At 43.1% G+C, this 20,242-nt stretch overlaps 1 protein-coding gene across 1 annotated transcript in view; it reads left to right on the forward strand.

Moving 5' to 3' along the window:
- The window catches only part of CPNE4 (copine 4), a 208,677-nt gene that overhangs the window by 95,860 nt on the left and 92,575 nt on the right, over positions 1-20,242 (forward strand). Inside the window, exon 3 of the mRNA XM_063124856.1 lies at positions 14,647-14,826. Within this exon, the coding sequence (XP_062980926.1) occupies positions 14,647-14,826 (180 nt within the window). The remainder of the gene's footprint in view (positions 1-14,646; positions 14,827-20,242) is intronic.

The following is a 20,242-nucleotide window of genomic DNA, read 5'->3' on the forward strand; positions in this document are numbered from 1 at the left end:
TGGTGGGTTCCAGGACAGGGAAATAAGCTTCCGGACCCCGGGATATTGTCCACCCCTGGTATAGTAGATCTCATTAAATGTTTGCCTGGAACTGTGCCTTTAAAAAGATGAAGGCAGTTCCCTTTCAGTATATTGTGGTTTGAAACCAATGCGACAACAGTTCCGCATGCTGATTAACATGGTGTTAATCTTTCTAAAATGCCTTTTGATGGAAAAGGCCTCATTGGCTTTTATCCTAATGCCAAACTGCATTAGCAGAGGGCTTCTCTCCTTCGCTAAAGTGATTTCGAAATGTAGATAAGCAACCCACATGCCAGAAGGTACATTAAACTTTAGCCTGCTATGGATTATGCGGCGAAACGCATCCAGAAGATTGTGCAGCATTTTCAGCAATATGGCTATTAGAGAGCATTTAAAATCCACTTGAACGCCGATGGAAAGACACCGAGAACATGATATCCTTCAACAGTGGATACTGGATGGTGTAACAAATGTCAACGTTTGTCTTAATCTTGGCTCTGCTTTTCTATACAATTTGGATGGCGTCGTCCTCATAATCAAGTGTAATGGACCTAGATTGAGTTAGAACAGCTTTTGGTTTATTGATGCAGGTGGACCATTTAGGAGTGACATCATGCAAAGACATTTAAAGGACAGAAAGGAGTATGAAAGAATAGGTTTCGGTGCCCTCTTTTTTTTTTTTCTTTTTAAAAAAAGAATAAATAAATACACCAACTGAATCATGCTCTCTCCAAAAGCCATTTGTTGCATGGACAGTAAAGGTGGGGGAAGGGGTAATCTACAGTGTTTGAAAATTATCCATTGTCCAGTGTTTGGAAGTTACCCATTCATGCGGGTTTATGAGTTTTGATTTCTGTGTGCAGTGAGTAGAGATGTCCGAATCTGTCACTGTCCATTTCTCTCCCTCACTTTTCCAATCTTAAGCTTGGTCCATCCCAAACGTGCTTTGCCTGGGTCACATGAGAATTCATACACATTTTTGTGAGCGTTTCTCCTAATGCATGCAGTTTTGTACACAATTTTGCCTAGTGGGAGAAATAAATAAGCTGGAAGAAATAGAAAATCCACATCGGTATTTTGTTGCTGTTGGTGACGCAGTGCCCTGACTTACCCTGTCAGTTGTTCAAAAACATAGGAAACTAGGAAGCGTCTGCAAAGTGAGTCAAGCCATTGGTCCAATGAGCCCAGCGCTGGCAGCATTGACTGGCAGCAGCTATCCAGGCTTCACGCAGGAATTTTTCCAGCTAGAGATGGCTGCGAGTGCCCAACTGGGTCCAGGAGTCCAGCAGAAATCTGCCTGCCCACATCCAGGCCCCTGCAGCCAGTCAGGTACTCCAAACATGAGTGAGGCCCCAGCAAGTGCTTGGCAGCCGCCTGGCCACACACCAGAGTTGCACACCTTTCCCTCCTGCATCAACGGTGGTCACCATCGACACAATGGGGGGAATTGCGCAATTTTGGGATTCTATCTTAAATTGCGCGCTCCCTCGCCCCACAACAATGGCCCCTCAAAGGCCCCATTGACACAAGGTTAAAGGCACAAATGCTCCATGGCTGGGGTGGGGCATGGTGGGAGTTGCAGGACTTTTTTCCTGACCAAACATGCATAGAATTTCTCTCTAAGGGATTGAAACCTATAAAGCCCTACATGGCTTGGGACCACATTACCTGATGGAACGCCTCTCCCGACATGAACCTACCCGTACACTGCGCTCAACATCTAAGGTCCTCCTCCAAGCGCCTACCCCTAGGGAAGCTCAGAGGATGGCAACAAGGGAGAGGACCTTCTCAGTGGTGGCCCCCCGACTGTGGAATGATCTTCCCGATGAGGCTTGCCTGGCGCCAACATTGTTATCTTTTCGGCGCCAGGTCAAGACTTTTCTCTTCTCCCATTTTAACAGCATTTAACAACATTGTTTGTTTTTAATGGACCCCAGAATTGTTGTTTCTAAATGGATACTGTTGTTTTTATACTGTTTTTATGTTTTTAATTTTTTTGTATACTTTTAATGTTTACTATTTTTAATTAATTGTTGTAAACCGCCCAGAGAGCTTCGGCTGTGGGGCGGTATATAAATGTAATAAAATAAATAAATAAATAAATAAAATAAAACCTCAGCCCTATAATGACAGATTATTGTTTTGGATCCTTCGCCCTACAAACCAATTTGGAAAGGTTTTTCTCTGGGTAATTCATATTGACATGTTTTACTAATAATGCATGTTCCTGCAGTGACATTCTTTTAATAAATGGCTGTGATTCAAAAGAGGATGCAAGGGTCCAAACCTACCAAGTACAGAGGTTAGGGTTGAAATTCCTTCATGAGTATCCTATGGGGGACTAATCCAGGGCCCTGGCATAGTCAAGCCAGTTACCATAGGCCTTCAGAGACTGAGGCCTTAGCTAGACGATGGGTTAGCCCGGGCTGATACCCGGGATCGCCCCTGTGCGTCCAGATGACGCACAGGAGATCCCAGGCTCAGGCAGGGGTCAACCCTCCCTTGCCCCAGGTAATAGGCTCCACTTGTAGCCCGGTATTTCCCACGGTCTCAAGCTGAGCCCAAGACCGCAAGCGTGTGGGCTGTTCCGCGGCTTCTCCTGGCTTCGGCGATTACTCACAAGGAGCTGGGAGAAGCCACGCATGCGGCACAGCACTCCCCAGGAGCGCTGCACCCATCGGGGCCAGGGTGGGGAGAGAGATCAGGGCCGGGGGGGGGGGAGAGATTGGGGCCGGAGGGGGGATTGGGGAAGTTTTTCTTTTAAAAAAAACCCTACCGTTTGTCGCAGCAGCACTCCTGCCCTGCTGCCCCTTGGAAAAAGAAAAAATGGTGGGTGCGACGGCTCTCTACTAGAGTTGACTTGACTGACATCAAGATGAGGGTGGGATCTCGTGTTATTTACAACACGAGATCACCCCTTCTCACACCCGAATTTCACGGTAGGTCTAGCAAAGGGCTGAGACAAACCCTGCAAATAACGCACTTCTGTGAATGCCACGTGGTCACCATATTCACTAAGTCAGTGATCTTCAACTGGTCCCGACCTGAGACCCACCTCGGACACCTGACCTGCAACATGGGAGCACTTTCACCATTTAACAATTGCCCAATATGTTGGCAACAGCTTTGCTGCGACCCATCTAAACTGATCTCATGACACACTTTTGGGTCATGATTGAAGACCACTGCTCTAAATTGAGTAGGCTGGCTGGAAACAAGTGAAAAGGATTCTCCCACCGCTCCCGAGTGAAGCCAGTGACTATGTGAGCAGCACCACGAACTAAGGATGGGGGAGAAATTTGTCCAGTTCACATTTTAATGGGGTTCACACGTTTAATGCAAACTTACCTAATTTCTCACTTTCAATCCACTCTTCCAACCAAAGCTCGGTTATCCTTCAAAATTTGCTCTTCTCTGAATTAAGTAGTGAAATTCTCCAATAAAAAAAGCACACACAAATGTGTATCACATGGGAAATAACATTTTAAAAATGCATTATATTAAGAAAATCCCATGCAAACAATTAGGCAAAATGGATACAAAAATGCTTGCGTTAAGAGAAGCACGCACACAAAAAATGTGTATGAATTTTCATGCAAATGTTAAAAAAAAATCAAAGTTTTTTAAAAAATCAAACGTAAGATTGGAGACTTTCTCAAAGTTAGGGATGAACTGAACTAAAGACTGGAAAACAAGAAACGGAGATTGACAGATTCGCCCATCCTAACTATGGAAGTCCAGTTCAAGGCCTCAAGGCTGACTAGTTGATAGCTACTACTCAGCAGTGCTTGTTTGCTGTTCAGGCATCCCTGTATTCTTATCTCAATGTTCTGTGAACACTCAGAACCGAGTTGGTCCTCCATCAATGGCTCTGAATTGATGAATGGTTGACTTTGGTTCTTCCTTGGCCATAACATGAGCCAGATCTCCACCAAGCAGGATATGACACTTTGAAAACAGTATCTGGAGTGTGTCCTGGACCTCAATGGTTGTCATAAACCATTTTAAAGCAGTAATGTAGATCCTGCCATGGTCTCTGTTTCAAGCCCAGCCTGTTTCTGGCATTCTAACAGCTGATCACACAAAGGTATAGCATTTCAGTGTCTGTTCCTGAAAGTGTTAGCTGACCAAAAAAAAAGTAAAGAAAGTTTAATAGTTTAATTACTTTTATTTTTGTTCATCCTAGTTTTTCACTTTTGTGTGGATAAGTCCATTTTCGCCTCGTCTGCTCAGCCGCATTATCTGATTTCTACTGATGAGCAGGGGAAAACTGTCCTATGAAGAAATAATAGAGAGGAGCTATTAGAAGGAAGGGTTCTCTGTTATTAATAACAAGTGTAAAGAGATTGGATTTAGGTGGGATAAAAGGATGTTTGAAGACCAAATGTGTGGTTTTTTTGTATTGCAGTCCCCCGTCCCCCGCCCCGCCCCCCTGCATTTAGCAACGTGATATCTCTGATGGGATCTCCTGCATTAGGGCTTCTCTCTATTTGAAACTAGATAGCACAATTTTGTCTGCGTTAATTATTCTGTCATTCTCCAGAGTTTTTTTTTATTCAGGATGACTGGCAAGAAAATACTGAATGGAACAATGTGCTGTGCAGATTCTATCCGAAAAGGCCCCACCTACTTTTGTCAGCCTTCCACAGCTTTTGTTCTTTTCCATTCAGGCCAATATATCAGTCTGCTTCCCTTATTTCAGGGAAAGACAGACTTGTAAAATAATACCATTTCTTGAAACTAACAGTTGAAAACCTAGATCGAGTCAAGTGACATTGTCAGTAGTGCTGTCGAGGTGTGTCGGAAGTGCCTTGTCAGAATCCTTAGAAGAAAAGGCTTTGGGGACGTTGGGTGTCCGGATGAAGCATTTATCTTGCAATTGCCTTGCCTCATTCATAGAATTTTATGGGTGGTCCCAGGGCCGGCGCTACAAGTAGGCAGGTCAGGTGGCTGCCTGGGCGCGGGCAGGCAGCATTCCAGCAGGCTGAACCGACTGTGCAGAAGCAATGAGCCAGCCGGCGTGAAGAGCAGCAGCAGCAGACGACGACCGTGCGGTGCGCCGTGTGAGGAGGAAGATGATGCCCCTCTGTCTCAATGCCTCTGCAGTCACTGCAGCGCCGGCGCCTCCCTCTTTTGAACCATGTAACCGGAGGGAGGAGCCCAATCGCAAGAGGGGGGAAATGCTGCTGGCTCAAAAGGTGCAAAGTGGGTTTGCTGCCCGTGCGCCTGCCCGTGTTTGCTGCCCACCGGCGTTTCCTCCCTCGCTCCCTCCCTCCGTCCCGCTGCTGCTCCCAGTACACGGCCCAAGAGCGGCTTCCTCTTCTTTTCCGAGTCCCCCCACACCTTGGCCATTCTGGATTCGGGCCGCTGCCAAGGGAGCGCCTTGCCAAGCCTGACGTGTCCAAGACAAAGCCTGGCTTGCTCTTCCTGCTCCTGCTTTCACCCACATCCACCGCGTGTTCCTCTGGCTGCCACCGCCGCCTGCTCCTGTTGCTGCTGCTCTCCCTGGCCACTTCAACAAAACCCGGATAGTTATCACTGACAAGGGTGTGGAACATAGATTTTTCCACTCAACGTTCCAAATTTATTTTATTTTTTAAAAGCATCTAAACATCTCTAGGATTTTGTATGAAGAGGAAAAAGTGGCACGTAGGTAACGAAGAACTGTCTAAGGTTTATTTAACAACAGGTTGGTTCCTCAAAAAGGAAGTAACTTTTCTGGTAAACAGCAGGTATGTGTTCTTTTGAGGGTTGCATCACGCTTTACATAGTAATATATACCAGGGCAGACTATCCCTCTAGTTCTCTTATTGTATGCGCCCACCGGCAGCTTCCAAACGGAAGGCTTCTAGCACAACCAATCAATAGACGTTGTGCAGCCATTCCGTCTCTTTCTCCTTGGGGGGGGGTGCAGGCAGGGAGCTGAAAGAAAGGTGGGAAAACATGGGGTTGGAAGATGAAGACAACATCTTCTAATCCCACTGTAAAATTCCATGAATGGGGCAGGGTGAGTGCATGGTAAAAGCCTCATCAGGACGCATCCATTCACATGACCAGCTACAATCCTTCCTCTTAAGACGCAAACCTTGCTTTACTACTGAGCATGTAGTCAACAAGCGACAGTATCTGATGATGCCATTGTGCCTCTGCTAGTTCCGTTGCACCCACTAGTATCTCCCTTTCCCAGAGCTTTGGACTATTGAATGGCAATCTATACTTGGTTTGTGTTGCACAGTGGCCTGTTGACTTCTGTACAAAGCATCATCCAAACTTCAAGGGGTTATTCTTCAATGCTGTTAAAATTATTACTTATTTTTGGAATTTAAAATAAATTTAGCAGTTTCAAGTTTTGTGCTTTTTGTTTTTTCTACAAAACGTGTTCTTAAAAATCAAGGTTGGCAATTTGGGTGTGTGTGTGCAAGTAACTCACCTTGCCTAGGGCACAAAATAGTCTGGCACCGGCCCTGAGTGGTCCAGCCAATGTTGTCTTCCACTCTTGCGTTTTCCTGTTAAGGAGGAAAAGATGGAATACCTGTACAATATCTAAACACCTAACTGGTTTGGATACCACATTATCTGAAAGTCTACACAGGTATGAGCCTGCTCAAGTATTAAAATCGTTGTCAGAGGCCCTATTCGGTGGCTCACCAGCAAGAGCCATTGGGCTGGTGGGTACTGACTTACTCAGTGGTGGTCCTGCACCTTTGGAACTCTCTCTCTCCCCCCTCCCTCCCCCCCTCTCTCTGTGCTATGGCCTCGTCACTGCTGGCTTTTTAAAAAGGTCTCCTCCTAAGAATGTCTCTGAGCCACAAAACATAGCCCAGAGGCATTCATGGGAAATAAAGATGCAGCAGCTGGAGGCACCATGGCAGGCGTCAAGAAGTGTCCAGAGGCAACTTGGTGCCTGTGAACACCATGTTGCTTATCCCTGAACTAGGGTAAAATTTACTCCTGGACTCCAATGGAGTTCTGCAATGCCCTGTAACAAATGCTGTTTTGCACATATGGTCCCTCCTATACAGAGGCAAGGCCCTGGCAGCTCCACAACATGGAGGAAGTTGGGACCTGAGCCATAGCCATAAAGATGTAAGGTAAGGGCAGTTCCAGTGATGAAACCATAACAGCTTTCTTATGTATCTCTAACGATATGATAAGTTTACAGTACGTACACACATACCCCCCCTCTCTCTGTGTGTGTGTGTGTGTGTGTGTGTGTGTGTTAATATAATACTATATCATATGCATTCTCTGAATAATCTGCTCAAAAGCCTGTTAAACAGGTCAATATTTTTATTCCCTTATTGCAGATAAGGGTGTGACATAATTTTTAATGAATACATGAATAAAATGTGGCTGATGCTGAGGGATAAAGGGGGGGGGGTGTCTCCCAATGCCACCGGATAGGTTCCTAGCTCAGATTTAGAATCATGGTCATTCCAGCCTTACACTCTTTACATTGTACCTGTAGATAGTCATATCTGCCTTTAATTCTCAGGATTGCAGTCTTAATTATGTATTTTCAGTTATTCACTTATTGAAAACTCTTGTTTGAGATTAGCTTCTGCCAAATAGATTTTCATGCACACTGTTGCCTAAGTCTTCTGCTTTTGCTACTCTTCCTTTGATGGATTGACTTTCTCAAGGCAGCTGCCAGTTCTCCGGATATTAAAGGCTGAGTGTTTGACCTGAGCTATTAAGGAGTTTTCTCTTCAAGTATAGAAGCTTCTTTACTTCAAAATATCACTAGATTGGATTGAGTTGAGGAGTTTTTCAAATGGCTGTCAGCGGGCTGGTTCCAAGTGCCATTCATCCAAATGGACTTGGAAAATCTAACATCTGGAGTTCCCTTTGAATTGAACCCACCCCCTAGCCCTTATTCAATGATGGCACGTGAATATTCAAATTATCCAACATCTTAAGTCTGAAGCACTGTATGACAAAGAAAAGTTAGGAATGGGGTTAATAGGCTTGCTATTATGGCCCTTAACGCCTACTTTATGGAAATCATAAAATAATTTAATCATATTATAGGAAGAAAATTGTAATTTCTCAAACGATCACCCTGTAGAAATAGATGGTAAATGCTGAAGTTCTGTCATAGGCAAGAACTAACTGACCTTTCAAGTTTCCTCTCCTCCTCCTCCTTCCAAATTAGATAATCCAAATAGCCTTGGATCTGTTAACTAGAGAGGGAAACCATGTTTCCACCACCCCTACCATCCTTGCAATGTGAGTGTGAATTACTGGTAGGTTGATGAAGGAACCACACATTTTGGCTACCTCACAAAGGGCTCCTTTGACACCTGTGCAGCTGGGATATCTTTGGTGGGTGTTTTCTCTTGTTGCATATTTGCAAAGAACTTCTCTTGGTCATTAAGCAGAAATCCTCTTTGACTGATACTTAGCAAATCCTGTGTATCTAAAGGCCAAAAAATCATGGAGACTCTCTCCTTCTTATTTAAATATTCCCCATAATATTCCAATCATGAGATTGGAATTTTAGGAAGAGGTGGGAGGGAGAGGTTTAATCCTTCCCTTCTACATTGAGAGCATGGGCAGTTACACTGGAGTAAAGAAAAGTATCAGCCAGTTAGCAGAATGTGTAGTTTGGCACTAACTGAACCTAATGCATGGGTTGTTTTTATACTGTTTATGTTTTTGATGGTTTTAAATTTTGTACACTTTTTAATGTTCAATGTTTTTAACTTTTGTAAACCGCCCAGAGAGCTTTGGTTATGGGGTGGTATATAAATGTAATAAATCAAATCAAATAACTTAAGAGCAAGGAAAGGAGATGGGCCAGTAAGAAACATGCGGGGTATAAGGCCTAGAGCAGGGGGGTGGCAACACATGGTCCATATATTTATTTATTTATTTATTTATTACATTTTTATACCGCCCAATAGCCGAAGCTCTCTGGGCAGTTCACAAAAGTTATGGGCGGTTCACAAATACACACGCACACACACCCCTCTGTTGTCACTTACGAATTTGCCATAGAAATTTCAGTAGCATGGCAACCCAAAAAGACCAATTTCCCCTTTGCAGGCAAAATAGGAACATAAAAAACAAGCTATGGTTTAGTGCCAGAGAAATCAGCCCCTTTTTGCTGCAGTGCTACTGTGCTGCTAAGTTTCAGCTGCAAATTCAGTGTTTGGGGGGGGGGGGGGGCAGCCTGAAGGTGTATGTACAGTAAGCAGTGCTCAACATGGCATCCATGTTTCCACCAGGGTTGTTGTTGGTTAACATGCTGAGCTAATGTCACATTTCTATGTCCTCTTCCAATGTTGGAGCAAGGAGAAATGATAACGGTGCCAGTGGGGTCATTCTTTATCTAAGGGTAGAACCACAGATACAGAATAATACGCGGAACTGAATAATATGCGGAACTGACATCAGGAAGTCATGCTGATCCAAATCTAAATTTGGACCGTGTGCAGTTACAATGGGACCAATGGGAACCTTCGTGCTGAACTATGGGCTTCATCGTAATGCTTTCATTTACCACAGAGGAAGTTGAAGGAAATCATGGTCCATTGCATCACATGTTACATAATGGAGTGCTCTTCATTCCCCCCTATCATTTTTAATGCCTCAGTGACTTAATTAATTTACGATTTAGATTATACCATTGAAAGTGAATTAATAAATCTTTCATTAAGAGCATGTCATTAGCAGATAGCTTTCTTAAACCGACAGCCGTACTGGATCCCTATCAATTGGCATGATTCATAAACCCATCCCTGAGAATGAATATTAGTAATGCTTTGGTTACCCAAGTGTATACATTTGGAGGTCTTTAGCAGCATTCAGTGCCTTGCTGGGTGGCTATTTATAGGTAAATCATTAAACTGCAAATTACTTGAATGATGCAATGAGATTTCCCCACTTTTAACACACAGATGTTTAAAGATCAGGTAAAGATCATGATCATAATAACATCACTCCATTCAATGAAAATGAAAACTCTTTATCTCCGGACATTTGTGATGAGGTGGTGGCGATACTTTAATTTTGTGGCAGTGGCCTGTTTGAGCACAATAAAAACTCTAACATAGTTAAACACTTGTGCAATACACTCCTCTCCAAATTGGTCCTCCATATAAGTGGTATACATCCTCTTGTATGTCTGGAGACACATGAATCTAAAAGCAGGGGTGATCCATGTGCTGCAGAGGGCAAGAGTGATCTCGAACATTCTGGAAGACATTCTGGAGTATTCCACAGATTTCTTTTTTAGGTGTTTTAAAGAAGTCCGGGTAGCCAACTCATTCCCAATCACTACTGTTGTCTCAGCTGGCATGAACACCTGGCATCTGAGGTTAATGATAAGGGCCTGCTCTGGATGCTTACCCGGGGTGGGGTGGGGTGGGGTGGGGGGAGGGCTTAAAAATGCTGCCACTGCAGCACCAGGATCTAGCCACCATTTAAATTCCCTGCAATACTTCTGATCTAGTATCGATCTGGGATTATTGTGAGAAATTTACAATGTGTCTAGACTCAGCTGCCCAGCTTTACATTAATGGAACATCACACTTCTTGCAGGAACTGGATCAGTCTCTGAAATTCTGGACTTCTCTGAATCAATGTGTTTGAATATACACAAAAGGCCCTTTTCTTGAGTGTACTTACAGTGATTGTGTTCAAGCAGAAGCCCAGAGAAAGTTAAGGTATCCTCAGCTGGAAAAAAAAATGTTAACAGTCAGACTGCAGAGTGGAATGTTTCTGTGTGTGCATATGAGGGAGGGAAATAATTCTAGAAATTATGCAGGGCTATTTGTATGAATGGGGGAGAAAATCTTTTGGTTCACTTTTTAATGCAAACTTCCCTAATTTCACACTTTTTAAATCATACTGGCTTTTGGCTTGCAAATTAATGACTGGATTGGAATACGCAAACCAAAACATAGTTATTCTTTAAAACTTACACTTCCCCAAATTTTGCAATGGAGTTCTCCAAACAAACAAAAAAGTGTACAAAAATGCATCTGTTAGTGGAACGTCTACACAGAAATGCATGTATTGGTGAAAATAATATTCAGAAGTGCATTATACTGTGGAAATTGCTTGCAAAATATGTATGTTAGGCATAATTGCATACAAAAATGCATGCATTAGTGGAAATGTGCACAAAAATTCATAGACATTTTCAAGCCAAATTTAACACACACACACACACACCAAAAAAAAGGTTCTCAAAGTTCTGGATGAGCCTAACTTGATTGGAAAAACAAGAACCTAAGGAAATTGAAAGATTCAGCCATCCATAAGTAATTGCTTTACACAGCCTTACCCAATCTGGTGCCCTGCTGAGGTGTTGGACTACATCTCCCATCACCCCATGCCAGTGATGGGTAGGCAGGTCCAGTAGACAAACAGGTGATAGTGCTAGGCTGATGAGCAAGCGAAGCATTGGAAGGAGATAGCACAATGTTCTTACTAAGTTTCTTGAGACTTGATTGAGTCCCTTGTATGTTGGAGCCATAGAGGCACATGCTACGAGAAATGAAATGCTGACAACAGAGAGGGAACTTCAAGATTAGTTGGCCCCAAAAGGATTCACACATTTCTCTGCATTCCTTAATATTTCATCGCTTGATGACTTACTAATCAGTTCTTGGATGAATGTGTGAATTGTTCTTTATTGAAAAGAAGTGGGTGACATCCAACATTGGGTTATTTGATTTCCTCTTATGGTGCAGGACCTGCCTTTCCTCCTCTTCCCCCTGTACCGCCCCTCCCCAAATCTGCTCTTGAGGATGCCCCAACCCTCTGGACCAGAGTTTGGAGTGCAGGGAGGGCTGCAGGCATGGAACATGTGTTCTGTTATCTGTGTCTATTCTGTTGGCAGATGGATACCGTTGAATTTCACCCATGGTGATTGAGGTGATGTGATAGCTCTGTCTGTGGCCTTCGATCTGTGATGGTGGTTTCACACATGCAAAGGTGATGAATGTCCATACAGGAGCATAACCTTAAACTTTAATTACCCAAAGAACTCATCCCTGGTGCAAGACAACCTTTTGGAATAATTAGGGTAATCCTTGCTTTCTGTTTGTGTTCCAGTGCTATCCTGGAAAAGGGTTAACTCTATCATTATTTTCAAACATCAGTTAATGTGAAAATGACTATCAAGCATGGTGACCTTTTTTGATGGCTTTTCATTTGTGGTACGGAGATGAAATGGTGTGAAAGCACACTTAATAAAAACTTACTCATGAGCTACCGAGTGAAGTGTAAATTGCTTTGCGCTTGTATCAGAATCTCATATAAGTTATTGCTGCCTGGAAAGTTTCATCTTGTTAATTTCCATTTGTCCTAAAAATAACACTGTTCTCCCTTGCCAGATGCAAGGTTTTCTTTCTTAGGCTTCCTGAATGCGATCAATATTTAGGAACTGGCGTGAAATGTTTATACATTCAATAGAGTAAAAAGGTGCTTTATGTGGGATAGGTTCAGGCTGCAATGCTAGACAAACTTACTAGGGAGTAAGCCCCAGTAAACACAGGCAGGTCTGTAGCGTCAGTTGCCAAATTCTAGAGTCTCAACCATTTCTGTTTTATCTTACTGGAACTATTGTTCAATCAAAATCTAAAGCTTGCAGAAAGCTTCTGTCTTTGACTTATATTTGAGAGGTACCTTCTGAGAAGTTTCAGACCATGGAATATGGTTACGATTTGTTTTTTCCACAGCCTTTGCAGATGTGAATCATTCTGCGAGAGCCACAGTGTTCCTTTTGGCTCTCTGATCTTCCTTCCTCAATGGACACAGTCCAGCAAAAGTTAGTCACGACAAAGGGCAGAAGTCAGGCATTAATGAAGAACTTGGAACTTACAGCTGTACCATTTTGGATTTCCCCTTCTCCCTCCTGTAGCAACAGATAGAAGTTCGCATTATGTATTGTACTACTTGTGACATCATGTGGCATCATATTCCTATTACATGTTACAGGAGAAAGAATGGGTAACTCAAAACAAGGCAGTGCCCTGCTTTGCCTGTAGCGCGCTCTAAATGCAGTGGAGTTAGCAAACATTCAAGCCTACAGGTTGTTAGCCAAAAAGGTTCCGATTACAACAGAGGTGGTTAAAATTTAGGCAGGGATCAGAACAGAGGTAGTCAGGCAGACAAGAGGAACAGGCAAGAGCAGGAGCAGTCAGGATAATAAGCAAAAGATCAAAAACCAGTCAGGTATGTTACACAGTCCAGGAGCAGAGTCATCAAGCAGTCCAAAAGGTCAGGAAACAGGGCATCAGGCACTGTTCAGGCGACAAAAAACAAAGCAAAGGTGCAATGGACCAAGATGTTCCAACGCTGGCTGGATTTTCTGTGAAGGCTTTTAAGCACAAGGCCTACTGGAGCTCCACCCAGAGGCTGCTGTAATCAGGCCTCCCTTTCAGGAGCCTTATTTCTGAGGAGTCACTTTCTCCTGAGGAGATCTTTCCTGGAGGCAAGCACTCCTTCACACAGGAGCCTTACTTGCCTGTCACTTGAGGTGATGACGCTCTCCAGGGGTCAGGAGGTTGCTCAACTTCTGCCCCAGAGGCAGAATCTCTTTCCTCTGATAGGGGTGGTCCCATAATCATCTCCCCCGAGGGCTCAGGGTCATGTGGGTCTGATGGCAGTCGTTGGTCTGGGATTCCCTGGGGCCTCTAGCTCTTCCTTTGAGGATAGGGTGACCATATGAAAAGGAGGACAGGGCTCCTGTATCTTTAATAGTTGCATAGGAAAGGGAATTTCAGCAGGTGTCATTTGTATATATGGAGAACCTGGTGAAATTCCTTCTTCATCACAACAGTTAAAGGTGCAGGAGCTATATTAGAGCGACAGATTTAAAAGAGGGCAGGGCACCTGCAGCTTTAGCTGTTGTGATGAAGAGGAAATTTCCCCAGGTTCTCCATATATACAAATGACACCTGCTGAAATTCCCTTTTCAATGCAACTGTTAAAGATACAGGAGCCCTGTCCTCCTTTTCATATGGTCACCCTATTTGAGGAGAACTCTTCCAGGTGGGGCATGACAGGCAGTATTTTTTGTTGGAAGGCCCATGTTCTTCATCACTATTAATTCGATCCTGAAGGCCTTTAGAAAATATTGGGTCTCGATTTGGTTGCAACTGAGCTGTTTGCCATTGCTTTTGATAGGACTTAGTTATCATTTTTCACTGGATCTGAAGCATAATGCCTTTTGCTGGAAGCAGTTGACATGATGTACATGCATGAGTGAAACAACACTCAATCTGGCATCTTTTAAGCCTCCAAAATGTTCAGATAATAACATTTTACGTGCTTATCTCATTTTCGGTCTGTGAATGAAGGAATTCTGTCCATACATGTGCTGTGTTTTATTTCTATTATTAATGTCTTTGCCTGACTACCTTGAAAACTATCAATATTTAAACCTCCCCCAAACCTATTTCAAGGGGGGGTGTCACAAAAAAAATTCTTTTCCTGGCAGTTTGTTGTTTAGGAAAAAAGCTTTTTAAAGAAAATGTTTTGTTTTTGAAGTAGTTATGCTAAATAGCTATTTTCTTCTCTTGTTCTGCTTGGGGCAAGTGTTTTAAATTTCATTTTTCTTCCAGTTGAATGAAAAAAAACGCTTGACATTAATTATCTCTTGATTGACAGGTTGACAGGACGGAAGTGATTCGAACTTGCATAAACCCCATCTTCTCAAAGCTTTTCACAGTGGACTTTTATTTTGAAGAAGTTCAGCGGCTACGATTTGAAGTGCATGACATCAGCAGCAATCACAATGGGCTTAAAGAAGCAGACTTTCTTGGTGGCATGGAATGCACTCTTGGACAGGTTGGATTCTTTCCCTTCTTGGGTTCTGTTTTCTTTCTGCATTTGTTTACCTGGCTATCACTGCTAGGAAAAAAACTATTGTTAATTGTGCTTTCTATATGTGATATCTGAGGGAGATGAAGGGCTGAACATGTTTGATTTTGTTTTGGAAGGGCTTCTTCACACATCTGTGTGGTGCATAATTTCTGAATGGTAGCTCTTTCTCTAAAAAAAAAAAGGTAGCTCCCACTGTAAAAAAAAGAAAAAGCAGTTCTAATCATGGATTTTCCAGTGTCTTATCTAGGCCGGATCTACACTAGTCTTATAGCATTGCTAGTGTCCCTTTCTAACATGGTTCTCTGTATCACGGGACACACCAGCGTGACTTACGTTTCGCTGCAACGGAACTTCAGGGCACATTGTTCAATCCTTCCGTTGTTCTCCCTCTTCTGTGAGAGCTGCTGGGTTTGCTCCGCCCACTGCCTGCCTCATTCCTAGCCAGCAGAGCAGGGCAGGGCAATAGTCATACGCACACACAAATCTCCTCCCAAAACATCTTAATGCAAGTCCTAGGGAATTTCCTGAATGTATAGGAGCCAGCCACTTTGCTGAAGCTAAGCAGGGCTGGGTCTGGTCAGAGTTTCGATGGGAGACCAAATTGAAAAATTTTAGCAGCAGCCCCATTTAAGCCCTGCTAGTCATGAGTTTTGGACTTTGGACCCCTGTTAATTTTCCTGCACGGAGCTACAGTGATCCTTTGAGCGCTCCTCAGCTCCTTTGCAAAGAGGGGGGAAATGTTAAAAAAAAATCATAAAAAATCAACCGATGATCCAATTTGATTCAAATTTGGTATTTGAATTACTGTGCCAGTTTTGGTGTCTTTATCTATAAAGCTTACGCAGATGTAAGCATTTGTTTGAAATCCTGCTCCTGCGCCCACAGTAGCGGCTCGGGTGAATCTTTTGCAAAAGGAGCACAATTAACGCTGGATGCATGGGACTACTTCACAATCAAAGCAGATTCTAAGGTGGAAAACTTCTGAGTCCTTTGCATGCAATTGTCAGTGACTGCACAGTATAACGCTGGTGTGAATTATCTGCTGTAGCAGATAAGATAGCAAACGGGGCGAAGGAAGGAGAACAGGAAGTGGGCGGAGCAAACCCAGCAGCTCTGAGAAAGGGAGAGGAAAATTACCGGTAGGACGAGGCACATGAATCTGTAGCCATGCTGGAACTAAGAAATAGAACCTGTAAGTACAACTCATTTGCAACGTTGGAGACCCAGGGTCACGTGACGATGTGCGTCACAGTAACCCATTCAAAACGTTAGAATAACATCAGTGTAGATTCCCACCTAGTTTGGTCTTCCATGAAGATAAGCAATTTGCGTCATTTGCACTCACATCACATAACCAAATCTGACAGGCCGTAGGGTACTTTGACATCACCACAGTCATGTGATTCCTGATCACAATTAATGTGGATAAACAAAAACAAAAATGGTCCTGGAGTAGAGAGAACGGAAACTAACTATAAACATACAGAACAAAAATGGGGAAAATTGGACTCTTTCAAGGGATGTTTCTTACTTTTTTTGTAATTAAAACTACAATAGTGTGGCGATATTAAGAAGTGGGCCAGATCTACACCTTGTGTCATAACGATACAATCCCATCATGGTGACACCATATCCCTCTGGCTCATTTATGCGTCATAGCACACCAAATTACATCTATTGCAGAATTTTTGATAATGCGGAATAAAAAGCAGGAAATAATGCTAGAAAGGGGGTATGCGGAGTGTGTAACATGTCTAACAGTTATAAGTGTGCTTCAGTACCGATAAAAAGCACTAGTGTTGATCTGATCTGGTCATGATCTATTGGGAACTAGAAGGAAACTCACCAGCAGCATTGTCCAGAATGGTTCCACAAAGGTACCAGAAATGAATAAGAATGATGTTATATACAGGTACAAAAGCACTTGGGATATCGGAAAGCGAGTGCTGGCTGTGATACAAAGCTGCCCACCTCCTGCTGATCTGTTCTCTGGATTGGCAGCAGGGAAACAGCCCAATGGGAAAAAGAGACATTGGTTTGATCCCTGATCTTGTGTCAACACTGCCATAAGCAGCTGTGAGAAGTGACCCAAGAGTAGGGTGATCATATGGAAAGCAGAACATGGCTTCTGTATCTTTAACAGTTGTAGTGAAAGGGGAATTTCAGCAGGTGTCATTTGTATGCATGCAGCACCTGGTGAAATTCCCTCTTCATCACAACAGTTAAAGCTGCAGGAGCCCTGCCCTCTTTTGTATCTGGTCACTCTAGAATAGCTCCTGCAGCTTTAACTGTTGTGATGAAGAGGGAATTTCACCAGGGGCTGCGTGCATACAAATGACACCGGCTGAAATTCCTTTTTCTATACAACTGTTAAAGATACAGGGGCACTGTCCTCCTTTCCATAGGGTCACCCTTGTCGCTCCTCACATCTAGAATGGTCATAGTAGCTTGTGTGAATTAAAAATGGCTGAGGCAATTTTCCAGATCACTAGAGAACCATGTTCTAAGCAAATGACAGTTGCAATTTGATCTACTGGAGACCACTTTTCCCCTGCAAACTGCAGGCAAAGTTGTCAAACGTAGATATTCTGACAACCAGGAAGCTTTTGTCAAAATCTGCCCATTCAGCCATCTTGGAGTTCCGCCATGATGCCCTGACTCCTGAACTGCTGATATTTGAGGGTCTGCATATTGAACGTCTCAGTTGCTTCTAAAGTCTGTGTGTTCTGCTTGGTAGCGACTTGCTAGCTTGGAAGCCAGCAATCTTTATGATCTTTCTTGGTAGGGGATTTTTACACCCATAAATAAGCAATAAACATGATTTATAATTGATGGCAGTTTCTGAAAGGTGACTAGTTAAGAGGCACATCTTAGTATGCATATTCAAAGGGCACTTTAATGCCAGTAAAAATTGATTTCCTCTCAATTCTACAAATGATGCCCTGCATTCCCTAATTATTAATTACTCTTCAAGGCAATGCTGAAGGCATTTAACTGCCAAATGGATCTATTTTACTTCCCATTTGTTTGACAGCTTTTGGCTGGAAGAGCCCAAAAGCAGTCTTTCTGGATGAAAAGTGTTTGCTGTGGCAAAATTACACTAATCGCTGAGAGAGTTGTACTCCATTCAAGTGTATGGATGATAGAATCATCAGAATAATCCAGCCACTCTGTTTAATAAAATATAGCTACAGCGTGAGCAGAGAGATTGATATTCAAAGCTCTATTAGAAGTCTTTTAGAGCTTTGTGGCATCTCCAGGCTTTGAGGAGCCTTGGGCAAGGCACCCTCAATAGGCCTTCCCTCAGTAAATCTACCTTCTCAATTCTATTGTCACCAGCTGCTATTGTTGTTCCTCCTCCTCCTCCTCCTCTTCACCATTGCTACTATTTGCTTTAACATACTTTAATAGGGTGACCACATGAAAAGAAGGACAGGACACCTGTATCTTTAACAGTTGCATAGAAAAGGGAATTTCAGCAGGTGTCATTTGTATATATAGAGAACCCGGTGAAATTTCCTATTCACCACACCAGTTAAAGCTGCAGGTGCCCTGCCCTCTTTTAAATCTGGTCACTCTAGTATCGCTCCTGCAGCTTTAACTGTGGTGATGAAGAGGGAATTTCACCAGGTTCCCCATATATATAAATGACACCTGCAGAAATTCCCTTTTCAATACAACTGTTAAAGATACAGGAGCCCTGTCCTCCTTTTCATATGGTCACCCTACTCAGTGTTAGACATGAGGTAGTGTGGTGTAGTGAGCATTGTGTTGATCCCTTGGAGAGGGAGACCAGCGTTCAAATCCCCAATCAGCCATGAGGACGAGCTAGCAAATCTCTCTCAGCATAATGTCTTCACAAGGTTGTTTGAGGATAAAAATTTGGGTGGGGTGGGGTGGAAAGAGTATCATATATGTTATCCTGAACTTCTTGGACAAAAAGGCGGTACTTAGCCTTTAAGGGCACAATCCTATGCATAGTTAGACAGAAAAAAAATCCTACATGCTGGCAGAAGAATGCTGGGAGTTGTAGGACTTTTTTCTGTCTAATCGTGCATGGGATTTTGCCTTAAGCCAGTCTTCCCTGACCGGCACCCTCCAGATGTGTTGGACGACAACATCTACCATCCCCAGCCAGCACTGACTAGGGATAATGGGAGTTGTCATCCACCACATGTGGAGGAAACCAGGTTGGGGAAGGCTACTCTAGTTTTTCATTATGCTAACCCACACTGCAGACAGAAGCAGTTGCTGCCAAAATATTAAATAAGGAACAAGATGACTCCTGAAAATGAAGAATGCAGTTAATATGAAGGTGTATAATCTACAGCTAATACAGATATATAAATGGATGACTTGCATTTTTATAAGTGGATGCTCTGCTTTTTGTAACTAGTGGATGCCCTCCCCACACCACGAAAAAGCAATAAATTTCCTCCAGACTGATAGATTTGCCAGGTATACAGCAGATTGTAAAAAGAAACCCTAGGCCTTTTATATTAAAGTAAGTGTGACTCCTTTGTTTTTCCTTACATTGCACATTTGCTTCTCTTGAACTAGATAGTGAAACTTTGCTATCCAAGCCTCCTTTTTCAGGGTTTTCTTTCTTCTGCTGTGGAACTCTGGCACAATTTGATTTGTGTTACTAGAGAAGAAAATAGGTGACAGTCATATTTTCTCCTAAGAAGTTAAGTGAGCGTATGACAAATAAGTGCAACAGCTTGTAGAATGACAGGGTGCCAATATCTTTCAGTCCTGTTGCCGACAGACTTTGGATTCAGACAGTAGCAGTACTCACTCCTTGCTTGATTTGATGCCTGCAAAAGACAGCAAGAGGAGCATGATTGAAATGTGTATAATTAACAGGGGCTTTTCTGTAGCTGCACCTAAATTGTGGAATTCTTTGCTCCAGGGAGGTTGGATGTCCCCCGTCCTTACAGTGTTTCACAGTATGGCAAAAGCCTTTCTGTTCAGCTTGTTTTGTTAGGTAGGTGAGGCTGTTGATGTTATTTTAATCAAAGGTCTCTGTTTTATCTTCTGCACCTGTCTCTGGTTTATTATATTGTGAGGTTTATGGGCCTGGAACTTTATTGTGTTGTATGTGTTTTATAGTGTTTTTAATAGTTAGATGTCCTGAGTGGTGCATAAACACCAGGAGGGCTGGATGTATATTTTAATATAAAAATAAATAAATAACATAAATATTATCTCCCATGAATTAATTTCCAAAGTGATAGGGACTGGAGCCCAATTATGGCCGGGAACTGGAAACCCTTCTCCCAAATCCCAGATGTAACCGCTAGTTTCGACTGGGCAAAGCATTCTGCCCCTTCTGCCTGTGGTTATTACATCTACCCCAGGGCGGATGTAATAACCAGAG

The sequence above is a fragment of the Elgaria multicarinata genome, chromosome 1 (genome assembly GCF_023053635.1).
Source record: "Elgaria multicarinata webbii isolate HBS135686 ecotype San Diego chromosome 1, rElgMul1.1.pri, whole genome shotgun sequence".
Taxonomy (NCBI): domain Eukaryota; kingdom Metazoa; phylum Chordata; class Lepidosauria; order Squamata; family Anguidae; genus Elgaria; species Elgaria multicarinata.